At 48.1% G+C, this 15474-nt stretch overlaps 2 protein-coding genes across 6 annotated transcripts in view; one reads left to right on the plus strand and one right to left on the minus strand.

Annotated features, from left to right (window-relative positions):
- The first annotated feature begins 3753 nt into the window (after nt 1–3753).
- LOC119542783 (transmembrane and death domain protein 1-like) lies at nt 3754–4721 on the plus strand. The gene has a single exon (XM_037847437.1). It carries the CDS (start codon nt 3765–3767, stop codon nt 4719–4721), a length of 957 nt encoding a protein of 318 aa, XP_037703365.1. The 5' UTR covers nt 3754–3764.
- Nucleotides 4722–8958: 4237 nt separating this feature from the next.
- Nucleotides 8959–15474, minus strand: part of SCN8A (sodium voltage-gated channel alpha subunit 8) — a 207284-nt gene continuing 200768 nt past the window's right edge. For 3 of the 5 annotated variants that reach the window (XM_037845330.1, XM_037845326.1, XM_037845327.1), the window contains one exon: nt 8959–12097. In XM_037845330.1, the coding sequence (XP_037701258.1) occupies nt 10953–12097 (1145 nt within the window). In that variant the 3' untranslated portion in view covers nt 8959–10952. The remainder of the gene's footprint in view (nt 12098–15474) is intronic. The other 2 variants (XM_037845331.1, XM_037845329.1) reach the window with 1 other exon arrangement.

Here is a 15474-nt window from a genome sequence, read left to right on the forward strand (position 1 = left end):
CTAGAAAGTAGGGGAATGGAGGGGCCTGCCCAGGCTGGGAGGGCCCAAGTGGAAAGGTGACCTAGGAAGAAAGTCCCCAGCAAGGGCATCACGTCAAACCCTTGCTTCTGCAGAGGTCCCTGTAACTTATGCTGAGAGGATTCCCTTGGGAGGGAAGACAGTCTGGCTACAAGTATGGCTGGACACAAAGGTGACCACAGACCTCAACCTTCCCTGTCTCCCATTTGCTCGCAGCCTCTGAAGAGGGGTGAGTATCCCTCATAGCAGAAAATTCTGTGGAGGAGTGTGCCACCCCCATCCCCCTAGAGACCTAGGTCTGGAGTCCAGGGGGACCCTCAGAAGGGGAAGGACATGAGTAGGCTGTTTTGCCCCGACTTTAGGGTTTATTCCACCAAAAGCCTAGGCTTGGAGGCCCTTCCCTCAGGACCATACTCCTCTCCTTCCCACCAACTTCCCTTTGATGGCGCTTCAGCGTTTGCCCCCACCCTTCAGGGAGCTCATTTCCTCACTTTGAGCTTTGGTCCAGAGGAGGGGACATGCCCTCACCCCCACCTCCTTTTCTGTCCCACTCTAGCCTCCCTCCCTGTTCCCTACCTGTTCCTACATCTCCCACAGACCCTCTGCACTACCTCCCACTCCATGGGGGACATTTCAGGTGCCAAGTGCTGAGTGTCTGTGCTGGCCTAGGAGTGCCAGCAGGAAAGCTGCTCTGTTTTTTTCCCTTTTTTCACCCCTGGTCTCTTTCTGACGCTCCCTCCTCGGAGCCAGCCAACTGCAGGCCTCTGGTGCCTCAGAAGCAGTGGGCCTCAGGGTCTTGCCTGTGAAAGACTCTCAGAAAGAGTGGGGAGTGGGGAGTGAGGAGGTTCTCTCTCAGGTGTGTGTGTGTGTGTATGGGGGGTGGGCGGAGGGCATCAAGGAAGTGGGGTTGGGATCCCAGCCTTCCTGTCAAGAGGAGCTCACTGACCGAGACCCACAGCTCCCACTGCTTCCTGTACTGGGCTCTTCCTGTTCCCCAGGCTTGAGGAACTTTGCACAAGGAGACAGCTCCCAGTCTCCTGGCACCTACCTCGTGGCACTGGGGGGGGGGGGGGGGAGGGCAGGTCCAGCTCTGGCAATGCTGGGGGTGGGGGGCATACCAAAGAATTCAGGGGCAGGGTGTGGGGGAGGGGCAAGCTGGTCCCTCCTTCCTCTACCCTGATTAGGGTTGGGGTCCCCTTCTCCAGCTGTAACCATTTCTACCTCATTTTGCTGCGTGTTGTACATGGACGTATTTATCTCCTGTCTGATGATGCCTCTGCAGTTGTGGTCTGTCTACCTCAGAAGAGACTGTATTTTAAAAGAAAGTATTACACAGTATTAAAGCCATGATATGAGGTTTCCAGAGGATTTCATGGGGCAGTGGAATGTGGGGAACCCTCTGGGGGATGCTTGGGTATCCAGTTCTGCTGGTGCCCTGGGTGTGGCTTTGTGGGAGTTTCTCTTCCTTCAGTAAAAAAGTTATTATGGGACTCCTGTTATCCTCTCTGCCATAGCGAGTGCCTACCAGGTGCTAGGCACTGACGCTCCAGGGTGGAAAGCCATGCTCTTGGGCTTTAGAAAGCTCCTGGACCTGGAGGGCCCTCCTGCAATTCTGAGCTCTCAGGCTCAGAACTAGGGCTGACTCGTTGTATCCCCAGAGCCCCGCAGTGTGAGAGGCAAAGGAGGGCCCACAAGTTTGCTGCAGGAATGAATGAACAAATGAATGCACGGAGGAAAAGGACTAAAGAGGGGGAAGTTTCATCCAGAACTCGGACAGTAGTCCCTGTTGAATAGAGCCAGGGTTGCACTTGTATTCCATTCTCGGGTGGAGGGAAAGTGGCCAGAGGGCAGAGTATGGTGACAGCTGTGTCCCAGTATTTAAGGTCACTTGAGATCCTTTGTCCACCACCAATCTGTCAACCCCCAAACTTCATCCATGACAGCTCATCATAAACAGAGAGACTATGGAAAAAAACTAAGAAGGAACATCTTGCTGAAAAGCACTGCACTGTGGAGATACCTGTGAGAGAGGTTTTCACCCACGGTGTTCTGAGGCTCCGGAATGCTCTAAGCAAGATTGTTGAAAATGCACAAGAGCTCCAGGGGAGCTGTGCCCCAGGTTTCCTGCTTAGGGAACCCCACGGGCTGAAAAGGCAAAGCAAAGCAAGCCCAGAGGGGGATTGGCCTCCAAGAGAAACAAGTGTGGGTGTCTTGAATGTGGGCTCTGTGGCATGGCTTTGCCCCAGAGGTCAATGACCCCACCCCTCTTGCCACTTTGAGTTCCAGACTCCCTTCTGATTCCTCTAGTTATTAGGCATGTACTCTGTGCAGACACTGACACCAGGGAAACAAATGATTAAGCATAGCCACTGCTCCTGGAGAGCCCACAATTCAGGGTGGGAGAAGCTCTCCTGAAAAATAAATCATTTAAAAATACAACCAGATGAAGCTGCTAGAAGATGGGTAAGAGGTATGTCAAATTCATCTTTGTATTTCCCACATCTGGCACAATGTCTGGTACATAGAAAGCACAGAATAAATGTTCCTCTAACTCATTTCCAGATAAATGCCCTGATGGAGGAAGCCGGAAACTGCACCAAACATGTAGGGCGGCTCCACCACAAGCAGTGATTTGTTACAAGAGCATAAAGTAAACGCAGGAGTGGGGGCAAGAGGCTGGAGGAGTCACCTGGGACAGGACCACAGAGGACCTATCATGCTCTAAGCAGAGGCTCTGCTGTGGGGTGGGGTGGGGGTGGTGGCAGGTTATGGGCAGGGTCTGATCTGCATGCTAAGGATTCACATGCAGATTCACAAATCTTTACTGAACATCTGTTATGCACTGGTTGCTATAGACAACAGATGGACCTTACAGTCTAATGGAGGAGACAGTAAAAATGCAGAGCTGTGGTCTGCTGTGGGAACAGATAGGAGGAGGACCTAGTGGAGACATGGGCATGTGCTATGTGTGCAAGAACCAGGGAGGGCTTCCCAGAAGGAATCTGACAGTTGAGGCCTGACAGCAGTTTGAGTGACCAAGGCAGAGCAGAGTGCAGCCCGTGCCCATAGGAGATGGCCAGTATCAAGCTTGTGTGGGGAAATGAAACCCGTTTAGGTAAGAGAGAATGAGGGTTTAGACTAGGGCAGGTATGGGAGGGTGGGAAATGATGGGGCCTATACATATTTAGTAGGTAACAAGAGAATATAGGAATAGATGGGCTATTGGAGGTAATGGAGAAGAAGGAGTCTAGGGCTTCTGATGAAGTGTGTGTGTGTGTGTAAGTAAATGAATTAGATGTTGGGGACTTGCTGAGTTTGAGGCCCTGGTGGGACAGCCGTAGGCCTAGGTCAGGCATTTCAATATCTGGGCCCAGCATCTGGCCTGGGGGTGGGGGTGGCGGAGGGCTAAATGTCCCACCCGTTCCCCGGTTATTGGTAAACCCTCCCACTCCAGTTACTGGTCCTTGGGACACCCTCCCCTCACAATTTCCCCATGTTGGAGGCCACCTTGCATCTCTGGGGGGTTGGGAGCCTCAGTCCCTGTCCTTGGGGGTTGGGACGCCCTCACCCCAGTTCCCAAGTGTTAAAATCTCCTTCTCCCCTTCCCTGTGCCCTGGGAATTACCTCCTAGCTGGAACCCTCCTAACCACCACAGTCCTTGGGTGTTAGAATCCCCCTCTCTCTCCCCGTCTTGGGATTCGGAGCCCCTCCCCCATAGTCCGTGGGTCCGCGGTCAATGCCGTGTGATGGCAGCGCGGGTTCTGGCTGGGGCCCTGGCCCTGGCGCTGTGGGGCTGGACGCTGTGTCCCGCGGGGGCCCTGGACGCCATGGGCCCTCACGCGGCGGTCCGCCTGGCCGAGCTGCTGACCCCGGAGGAGTGCGGCCATTTCCGGTCGCTCCTGGAGGCGCCCGAGCCCGACGTCGAGGCCGAGCTGGCCAGACTTTCCGAGGACCGGCTGGCGCGGGCCGAGCCGCTGGAGCCCACGGAACCGTCGGGGTCGAAGGGCGGGCTGAGGCGGCGGCGGGAGGCGACGGCCGACCCGGAGGGCCCGTCGACCGAGCCCGCGGAGGTCTCCGACGGCTGCCGGGAGGCGCTGGCGGCCTGGCTGGCTACCTTGGCCCCGACACTGTCTTGGGACCGGGTGGCCCGGGCCCTGCGGCGCAGCGGCCGTCCGGACGTGGCCCGGGAGCTGGGCAAGAATCTCCACCAGCAGGCGACGCTGCAGCTGCGCAAGTTCGGTCAGTCCTACCTGCCGCCGCCAGGCGCCGCCGAGCTCCCGGCCCCCGCCCCGGCCCCCGCCCCCGCCCCCGCCCCGGCCCCGCGCCCCCGCCGCGCCTTGGTCCCCGCGCCCAACTGGGATGAGCTGGAGCTGATCGTGGAGCGACTGCCCCCGGCCCCGTACGCGCGGAGCCCCACAGGCTGGGCCCGGCCGCTGGCGCTCGGCCTCCTCACCGGCTTCGTGGGGGCGCTGGGCACCGGGGCGCTGCTCATCCTGTTCACGCTGTGGCTCACGGGCGGTGACGGGGCGCGGCCTGGCTGCCCGAGCCCGCCCGCAGCTCTCCTGTTCAGGACCCCGGAAGCTCATGGCCTGTGGGAGACAAAGCCGCTTCTTCACCAAAGAGAGCTCGCGTCTCCGGGAGCCGGGGCCCACTCGGCCTGGGCTGCAGCTACGCCAGATCCTCCCTGGCTTCAGTGCCCCTAGCTGTAAAATGGGAGTACAATCGTGGAAGAGTGTTGCCTTTGACGTATTATAAAAGCTACGAAATATACAAAGGAGGGAGCCGTCGGTGGTTTTATTTGTTGGAGATGACCACTGTAGCCATGGGGGCTGCCAATGGAAGAGAACCAGCTCCAGTGCCAGGCTACGGGGGGGTGTGAGTCAGGCCTTCCCAATTCTTGTTAGCTTTAGTCTCTTCTTCCACTGAAAGAGCTGCCATTTATTGAGCACTAACTGCATGCCAGACCTTATGCTAAGCAGTTACATACATTATTTGATATAACCTTCAAAACCCAGAAAGGACAGCATTTATCCCTATTACAGGTAAGGAAACTCTGGTCATGACTGGTTAGCTTAGTCAGGATTTTGAACCCATGGCCTTCTGACCTAAGAGTCTGAGCTCCAGAGGGAGTGGTCTGTGAGTGGTGAGGGAATTGGGAAACATGATGGGGACCAGAACAATGTGTCCCCCTTTGGTTTACTCTGAGGCCTTCCTGGAGTGCACCCACTTCCAGGGACTGTTTCCTCTAAGGTGCCCTCCCCATCCAGGCAAGGCCTGTTTAGGGTCTCACTGGAGACCCAAACCTTTCCCACCCACCTCTGAGCTGCTGGGGCACTGCCAGCCCATCTGAGACCAGGGTGAGCCTTTACAACAAACTCTGTCCTCTGCTACAGGGAGGCGGGAGGAAAAGTGTGGGGTTCTGCTAAGTGGGAGTCTTTTGACTCCCTGTCCACCCTGGGCTGAGGGACTTTGGTGTGAGAGCAATGACAGAATGACAGGCCGATACAAGAGGAGAGTTGAAAACAAGATTGACGTAACCCTTTATTGCAAATTCTAAAGTAAAAAGATGTACAGTACAAAGTAAAATTGAAATTTCAGACTATAAACCTCCAACCCACTTATACATTCTCATTTCTCAAGCATTTCTGCCATTTCCGCAAAAATCGAACAGGGAACAAGTCGAGGGGGTGAGGAAAGGAGATACAGAGAGGGGAAAATAAAGTGTTTAGGATAATCACAAACCCCAGAAGCAAGTGAAAGGAAAGACGTTTTCTCGACCTGCTGTCCTGGTGATGAGAAGCGGGGGTGGTTGGAGCAGTGCAGTTTAAAATGGCTCTCAGAATAGCAGCATTTATGATACCATTTCATCTTTCTTAAGTTCAAATAATACTTTGCCCTTCCCTAGTGCTTTTGCCTCTGTATCTCAAAATGCTTTACAAAACATTTAGTTAAAGCCTCACAACACCCCTGTGAGGTAGGTCAGTATTATTATCCCCATTTTACAGATGGGGAAACTGAGGCACAGAGAGGTTAAGTGACTTGCCCAAGGCCACACAGCGAGCCAGCGGTTGAGCTGGGGATGGAACACAGGAGTCCTGTCCCTTTTCTGGAACCACTGGACCACACTCCCCTTTACCTATATACATTCTTCACACACACACACACACACCACATGTGCACACCCGCCCACCCCACCCCATTTAGCCTCTATGTACAGCAAACAGCAGTGGGGGACAGGGGCAGGGGGTGCCTCAGGAGTGTTTTAATGGAGGAAATCTTGGTAACCTTGGAAAGGGAATCCAAGAAAGCACAGAGCTGAGCAACAATGCAGACTCTGATGCAAACCACGGGCCCCTCCGAACCCAGACTTCCTCTTCTCTCCTGATGTCCCCTTGGCTGGCTAGTTGCAGCCTATTCTTTAGGGGGTGGGGGTACCTGAAAATGAACGAAGCTTTTTGCAAAACTTTGGGCAACATCTGAGAAAAGACAGAGGCATCATTACAGAAGATGCCCAGGACTCAAGTCACAAAGTCATAACCCACGGCAATATCACCTCCACAGCAGGCCTGGAGGTTGGAGGGGAGGATGGGGGACTGACCTACCAGCCATCTCTCTCCAGAGTGGAGCTACTGGAGCGGACTAGAGTGGGCACTTCAAGATCCTCCTGAGTGTTCCTGTACCAGGAGACATGGCCTAGATGGGGATGTCTCCAAAGGGGGGCAGAGGGAAGGGGTGAGTGCACCCCTCCTCTGCTTGAATGTGAACGAGACCAGCCCTAGTCTGCTGGCCGATTGTAGGGGCGATGGCAGGCCAGGCCCGGGGTTAGCTAGCAGAGCGGAGGCTGCTGGGCATTGCGCATGCCCTTAGCTTTGGAGCACTGGGGTAGTTTTTTTTCTTAACATACTGGTTAAAAAGGCAGAGGTAACGCCAGTGCAGCTAGGCTGACTGACATCATCTCTGGGGGCTCTGCCAGGTGGGTGGGTGGGGTAGGGGTTTTCTGGACCTCTGAGCACTGGCCCATTGTGGGGAGGAATGCCCATGCAATGGGTGAGTGGGGATCTGGGGGAGTCAGAACTTTGCTTTTCTCTGATCTCTACTTCCCAGCCAGAACTCTGTTTTATACTCTTTAACTCCCCTCCCTTCTACGTCCCTTCTTTCCCCAAATGTGCTAAGGTCCCAATTCCCAGACCTCACCCATGACTCAAGAATTGGGATAGTCAAGCAAACAAATGCACACCAAGACAGGCTTCCCTTGTACAGTAAAAAGGGCAATTTTTATTTTGTTTCCTTCTGGCTTATAGTAGTGATGTACTTTTTATCACGTCTCATTTAGAGCAGCGTTGGCCTCCATGCATTTACTAATATACTAATCTTCACTATTGGTCATTTAACAGGTTTACATTGGTTGTGGCAAAAAATAAAAGAACTCTGGGCACTGTTACTCCAGGGGTTTTGACTGGGAGTTTCTGTTTATTTCTCCCCAGTCAACTTCTGATGCTAAAAGTGGCTCATTTAGAAAGGGATGAGAGTAGGTCACATTGATTTGGGAAGTTTTTCCTGCTCTCACCCTCTGCTTTAATATGGAGTCTCCTTATGCTAAGCAACAAGGAGGTCAAGGAAAGAAGAGGGGGATGGAGTGTTTTTTTCACTCACATATCAGCAACCATGTCAGCTGCTGCTCAGTGGCTTTGGCTCTGCATTTTAAATTAACAGCATCACACATCTTTTTGTTTTTTTGTCCTTTTTTCAAGGTGGATTGTGGAGTATAAATACTGCACCAAGGACCTGGCTACAAAAAAATAAATATTTATATTATATTTATATATCTATATATATATATGTGCAGTGATACTGTGGCTGCTGCTGCTTTTATGATTGGCTTCATTAATATTTGGCAAAGCATTGCCACTTACCCACTCAGTGAAGACGTACAAAAACGTCATCATTGATTCTTTCAGTTTGATGCCTGTTAACTGCGGGTGTAAACTGCTGGTGATGGTGTCATTTACTACCAAAGAAGTGTGGAGCAGGGTGGGTGAGTGAGTGAGTGGGTAGAGGGATAGTGGGTGAGGACCAACTAGGTGGGAAAAGTTGAAAGAAAAAAGTGAAACTTCAAATAGTGTAGAGGTGGGTTCTTCCCTATGAAGCTGGTTGATGAGTATCAGATACCAAGGCCCATGTATTACTGAGGAGATAACCTGCTGGGCTGGGATCAGGATTTGGGGGAGGAAAAAGGTCAGATCTCACAAAAATCTCATCAGATGCTCTAGTAGCTTAATGACCTCACTAGCATGAGCACTCTGGCACCAAGTGGGATCTTACCGTTCTGTTGCCCATCTCAAGACCTAAGAACGATTATGAAGTTTAGCCAAATCTTGCATAGAGTGGTTAGAATTTATTGCACATTGGAACAAAAATATATATTTTTTTTTGTTTTGGAAAAGACCATTAGCAATAAAAAATTTTTTTTGTCTGTCTGTCTGGTTTGGGGATATACATTGGCTGACAGCATCTAAGTTCTAAGAACAAAGAAAAGTATAAAAAATAAAAATAAACATGACAATGGCATAAGCCAGAAGCCATTTCCTATTTAATTAATAATTTGTATTTACAAAATGGCATGCCAATAAAATAAAATTATATATTACAGTATTTATAATTCTCTTAAAAAGAATAACCATGTGTCAGCTTCTGCTTTGTACTGTTTACAATGTAGCCTGTACATGTTACTATACATTCATCTTAGCAGTTAGCAAGGTCACCAAAAGGAAGGCCTTCCCAATCTGGTATCAAGTGCAGTACAAAGTCTACGGATGATGCCGCAGAAGCAGGCTTAAGAACTAGACAGAGTTTCTAGTGGTCAGACAAGAAAGCAAGCTCTGATTACCTACTTGCTTGGTCTGTTCTAGGCAAAACTAGTCAGATGGACTGTGAATTTACATCCAAAGTGCTTCTACTGCAAGGCAGATTGGTGTGACTGATTGTGGATTTTTTGTTTGTTTTTTTTTTCCTCTCTATTGTATGGTTCAGGAAGAATTTATTTTGATTTGGTTCACATGCTAAAATCTCTCCTTGTTCTTTGTATAGACTTCCTGACACATTCAACTGCAGCATCTTGGCTTTGAAATCTAGTCAGCAGATGAAAAACCCCTGGACTAAAAACTGACTTCCCTAAAGGAGGAGATGGAATGGAACATCAGACGCTACCCCCAAAAGCCATTCTCCAATGACAGTGGGCAGGTCGCTAAGCAGATAGCAAAACCGGTTGAAAGGGAACATCCTAAAGAATCACATCACTTTCTCATGAAAACCAGTGCAGTAAAGATACCAAGTAAGCTTGGTTCAGAGGCGACTCCATCTCTACCTCAGGTCCCACCAGGGACTATTTATTCTAATAATAAATGAAAAAAAACGACAACAAAACACCCAAAATAAAACAATGCAGCCATAGCCCCAGCGCCGCTGCCCGCACCCACCTTTGTGGGTTAGGGAAGCCCTGTTTGGTGGAAACGTGGTGGAGGCAAGAGGAATCATGCAGTGCGTGAGCCTGTGACAGCCCCTCTCTAGAAGAGGGAGGCCAGTCCAGAGTATCTGAACCCCTCTTCATATCTACCCAAACCTGGAGAAAGCCACAATGCAGAACGACATGATACTAAATGAAGTGAGCACCCCTTAACCCTCAAGGAAAGGTTTTAAGTTCCCCAAATTACCCCCCACCCAGAGATAACATGCTACTTTGAATAGCACTTTTATCTCTACCCCAGATAAGTGTCAATTCTCCAGTATGAAGGCTAATCATCATCAATTTTGCAAGATACAAATGAACTTTTTTTTTTTAGCCCTAGGATTTGGTTTTACAGTGACATTATCAATACAAGCCATTCAAGATCAAAGTCTCCCCAGGGACGGGACACAGAGTAGCAGTAAATAGTCCATCTTTCAAAATGTGCAATAATGGCTGTATGTTAGAGATGTCTGTTTAACATATACACACAACGGATCCATCTGCTTGTTGGTTTGTGTTTTTTTTGTTGTTGTTGTTGGTGGTGGTGGTCAATTAGTTGGTTGGTTATGTTTCCCTACCCAGAAAGGAGTATTGAAGGGCTTTTAAGAATTCATAAAGAATTGCAGCAGGTATGGAATTCTTACCATTTTCTCCAAATACAGTGAACGGTGCAGGGCTGGGTCCTGTCCAAAGGCTGACCCAGTGCAGGGGACAGGGTCAATAGTGTCCTGTGGTGTATGGTTCTCATGCATGACTTCTGATCACGGCATGCCATCATGCAAATCATTTCTACGCATTGAACGAGCACAATGTTTGGAATTGGCCTGAGCAAGTCCTCCTCAGCCTGAAGAAACCTGATTGTTTTCCCCCACCCATATCCAAACCACGTGAAGCCCATGTGGAGAAGATGTGGTTTATATCAAAGAAACTGACAATTAAATGACATGGGCTAAATGTGAGTGTATGTGTTTTTTCTTTTTGCTGCTTAGCTTAACTAACATAAGAATGCAAATATAGTTTGCATGAACAAATGAACTTTTAAAGTGATGCTTTCTGCTTCTGAGAATCAACAAAATGAAAAAATAAAATCCATTTGGCTGCAACGGAAATATGCTGGTCCCGGCAGCCGCTCCTCTGTTTTTGTATCTTGTTAGTTTTGTCCTAAGTTGCATTGACTGATGTGGAACATGCAGTAACCACCTGCCCAAGCATTAAAAAATCTGTGAGTCCAGGGAGCAGGGTCCTTTGCCCTTGGCAGGTCACTGCTCAAAATGCAACCATGTTACATGATAAGCAGACTACGTTTGGTATAGATCTTCAGGTTAAAGTGTCTCCACAGCTGTTCTGCATTGATAATATTCAGGAATTTTGTAAACAATCTTTCACTTGCAAATTGTAAATCTGTACAATATTTAATTTTTGCTTTCCTCTAACACTTGGATTCTCTGACCTCTTTTTGTCTTTTGGCTCTTTCCCTTCTTCCTTCCTCTGCTCTCTGTTTCTCCTTTTCAGGTTTAGTTACACTGTCATAGGATGGGAGGGAGGCTGTAGATGGGGTGCTCTCCTTTTTCTCCCGGTGTGTGCCTCCATTCTCTAGCTTATTGGAAGTTGTCTTTTTGTAAATGAAGCCCCGCCTTGCTAAATGTCCCCGGTAGGCGCGCTGCAGGACCACTGCCGATACCTCCTCCTGCTTGCGCCGCAGCGTGGTCGTGATTGGCTCGTAAGACACTTTGGAAGGATTGGATGCTACAAACCGCTCCTCCATCTGCTGCCGAAGGATGTCCAACTCCCCGCTGTCTCCCAGGACCCGCTTGGTAAAGGCAAAAAGGATGTCCAAGCAATGGATACGATCCCCACTCACCATTGGCAGATCCATGGCAATGAGTTCGATGGTGTTGGGCTTGGGCACTCGGAGAGGGTGCTCCAAGGCATCTGCGAAGTCTGCCAGTTTACAGTACTCAATGAATTGGGTGGCATCAGGATCAAACTTCTCCCAGATCTCATAGAAGGTCTCAAAGTCATCCTCACTCAGAGGATCTGCACTTTCCTCTGTGGCTACGCTGAAATTCTCCAAGATGATGGCAATGTACATGTTCACAACAATCAGGAAGGAGATGATGATGTAGCTTACAAAGAAGAAGATGCCCACTGAGGGGTTCCCACAGTCTCCCTTAAAGCCACTTCCTGGATGCTCCTTATCCAGGCTGCAGTCAGGGGGGCGGTTTAGGATGGGCAGCAGCAGGCCATCCCAACCAGCCGAAGTGGTGATCTGAAATAGGCAGATCATGCTGTTGCCAAATGTCTCAAAGTTGAACATGTCGTCGATTCCAGCCTCATGCTTCACGTATGCAAAATTGGACATTCCGAAGATGGAGAAGATGAACATGACCAGGAAGAGCAGAAGGCCAATGTTGAACAGGGCAGGCAGGGACATCATTAAGGCAAAGAGCAGGGTACGGATCCCTTTGGCACCTTTGATCAGACGTAGGATGCGTCCAATACGGGCCAGTCGGATGACTCGGAATAGGGTTGGGGAAACAAAGTATTTCTCAATTATATCAGCCAAGAACATTCCTAAGAAGAGGAACAGAAGAGGACATGTTACTGAGATTGGAGACTGCCCTTCCTTTACTTGTTTCATGTGGTACCATGGAACCCTGAAGTTCAAAGGGCTTTATACCATGAGTGCCTTACTATTTAATCTGAACTCTCATAATAAGAAAAAAAAATCACGTTTCAAACAAAAATAGAGAAAAGAATAAAACAGACATCTTTGTACCTACCCCCAGACTTAATTGATGCTAATATTTTTACTAAATTTGCTTCCTCTCTCTTCATTTCCAGAAGCAACTGCAATACTGAAGATATTATCTATCATTCTAGCATGCCTTTAGTTTCTCTATGTATGAATCCATAAATAATATATAGTTATCCTATTGCATTAAGAAATTATGCCATGTCTATATTTTTACAACTTGCTTTTGAGACTTAACATTATGTTTGTGAGACTCATCTCTGATGTTAAAAAAATTTTAGATTATTCATTTTAATGGCTGAATAGTATTCCATTTTATGAATAGCTCCTCATCTGTTTTCCTATTCATGGACAATTTTTTTTTTCATATCTGTGCACATACAACTTTCTAAGTATTACAGAATCGCTCACCAAAATGCTATCAAATTTCCATATCCACAAGCAATGAATTAGAGGTCCTGGTTCCACCCCATTACCTCACTACCCTTTAACCCCACTGTGCAGGTTTGAATGTACTGTGTCCCCCAAACGCCATTATCTTTGATGTAATCTTGTGTGGGCGAACCTATCGGTGTTGATTAGATTGAGATTCTTTGAGTGTTTCTGTGGAGATGCACCCCACCCAGCTATGGGTGATGACTCTGATTGGGCAATTTGAATGGAGGTGTTGGCCCACCCATTGGGTGGGTCTGAATTAAATTATGGGTGCACTATCTAAGATCATACAGAAGGAGCGAGCTTGCTGCAGCCAAGAGGGACACTTTGAAGAATACACTGGAACTGAGAGAGGAGCTTCAGCTTACAGAGACATTCTGGAGATGGCCATAGAAAGCAGACTCTTGCTGCAGAGAAGCTAAGAGAGGACAAACACCCCAAGTGCAACTAAGAGTGACATTTTTGAGGAACTACAGCCTAGAGAGGAACGTCCTGGGAGAAAGCCATTTTGAAATGCAACCTAGGAGCAAGCAGACGCCAGCCACGTGCCTTCCCAGCTAACGGAAGTTCACCGGATACCATTGGCCTTTCTCCAATGACGGTAACTGATTGTTGAAGGACGCTTCATGGCCTTAAGACTGTAACTGTGTAACCAAATAAACCCCCCTTTATGAAAGCCAATCCATCTCTAGTGTTTTGCATTCTGGCAGCATTAGCAAACTAGAACACCCACCAACTTTCGAATGTCTTCTTCCTGGGTCTCAAAAAATTTTTGGTTTCTTATTACCCCACCCTCTACCCTACTAAATGATCAGAGAAAACTAAAGGGACCTCTTGGGAGTGGCTTTCAACTCAGGTTTTCTAGATTTTGTGCCTAAAGCCATGTGCTGGTTTGAAACTTATGGAGCCCAGAAAAGCCATGATCTTTTAATCCAATCTTGTTGGGTGGAAACTTTTGATTGTTTCCATGGAGATGTGACTCACCAAACTGTGGGTGAGACCTTTGATTAAATTATTTCCATGGAGGTGTGGACCCCACGCCATTCAGGGTGGGTCTTGATTAGTTCACTGGGGTTCTTAAGAGAGCTCAAGAGCTGACACTGACGCTGACGCTTGGAGATGCAGACAGAAGGACGTTTGGAGATGCTAAGCTAAGAGAGGAAGCCCAGAGTTTGCCCTGGAGAAGCTAAGAGAGGACTCCCAGATGCTTAGAAAGAAATGCCTGAGGAGAAACAAGCAGAGAAGCTAAAAGAGACAGAAGGCCAGAGACATTTTGGAAAAAATCATTTTGAAAGGCAACCCAGGAGCAATGGACCAGCAGATGCCAGCCACATGCCTTCCCAGCTGACAGGGGTGTTCCAGATGCCATTGGTCTTTCTTCAGTGAACGTATCCTCTTGTTGATGCCTTAGTTTGGACACTTTTATGGCCTTGGAACTGTAAATATGTAACCTAATAAATCCCCTTTATAAAAGCCAATCCATTTCTAGTATTTTGCATAACAGCAGCTTCAGTCAACTGGAGCAAGCCATAAATCAGAAACCAGTATTAGCAGATGAAAATGCCATGGCAGCAGTAGGAAACAAAGGCAGAGGGTTAAAATATACAAACCAGAGGACCTTCTGCTTACATCAGCCAGGGGTCCATCTACATTAGAGTACTTGTCTTTAAAACTACAGAGCAACAAGGGACTCCTGATTGGTGCCATGGAAAGGGGAAATGAGACGGAAATGAAAACCGAAGGGAAGGTGTTGACATGTTCTCTTCATTCAGTGCTTTCTCCTGCTGACAAGGACCCAAGAGACAACATGAGTTTCACCTGAAACATGAGGGATTTAATTTAAATAAGAAAGCATCTCTCAAACATAAGAATTCATAAACATCATGGCAGTTAATCACAGAAGGCTATGACTCCTTTATGTGAAGGTTTTAAGCTAGGAAATCATCTTAACTTTCAGGAAGAGATAAGATGCTGTATGTTCAGTGAATGGACTAGATAACTTTTTCTAGAGCCAGGACTCCATGGAGTGTTTGAGTTCCTAAGAAGATCTCCACCTTAGCTAGTACCCAAGATGATTTCTTAGCTCTCTTCTTTTTACTTCTCAAATAAGTCATAACCACTGAAAATAAAAAGTTGGGTGAAATATTTAATGCTTGCAACCCATATATGGTTCACTGAGATCATGTCGGCTCGACACCTTTCAGCCTCCTCAGGGATGGCTTTAGCCCTACTTCCTTCTTTCCTGAGTAAAGGGCTCTTCTTTCTATTGAGTGCTCTCCTATGCAAAGTTTTGGGTCTTTATGTTGGTGAAATCTTTGGTATTGGTGGGTTTAAGGTGGACAGGAAAAACGGCTTAGGGTTAAGCTTGTCTTAAGTGCTAATAGGTGAGGGCAAAGAAGTCCTGTACTGTCCACCAAAGTGTGTGGAGAAGGAAAAGCCAGCAAGATTCAGGGCAAAAGCCAGTTCAGAAATAAAGAACAGGTATTTCAATGGAGTGTCTTTCCTCCTTGTCATATCTCTTAGGAACCTAAGTATGGTGATATATAGCAGTGTGGGAGACAGTTCTACCCAAGGAAAGAGAGAACCCTTAACAGACAACATTAAAAAAAAAAAAAAAAAAAATCAGAGAGGTGGCAGTAGAGGAAAGATATAAGAAAACATCAATCAGACCCAATGTACATTTAAGTCCTTGATTATTCTGATAATCATACTCAGCGTCTCCAAAAGGAACAAATTAAGGCATGATCCAGAATTGACTGAG

This window comes from Choloepus didactylus, chromosome 8, assembly GCF_015220235.1.
Source record: "Choloepus didactylus isolate mChoDid1 chromosome 8, mChoDid1.pri, whole genome shotgun sequence".
In the NCBI taxonomy this organism is placed as follows: domain Eukaryota; kingdom Metazoa; phylum Chordata; class Mammalia; order Pilosa; family Megalonychidae; genus Choloepus; species Choloepus didactylus.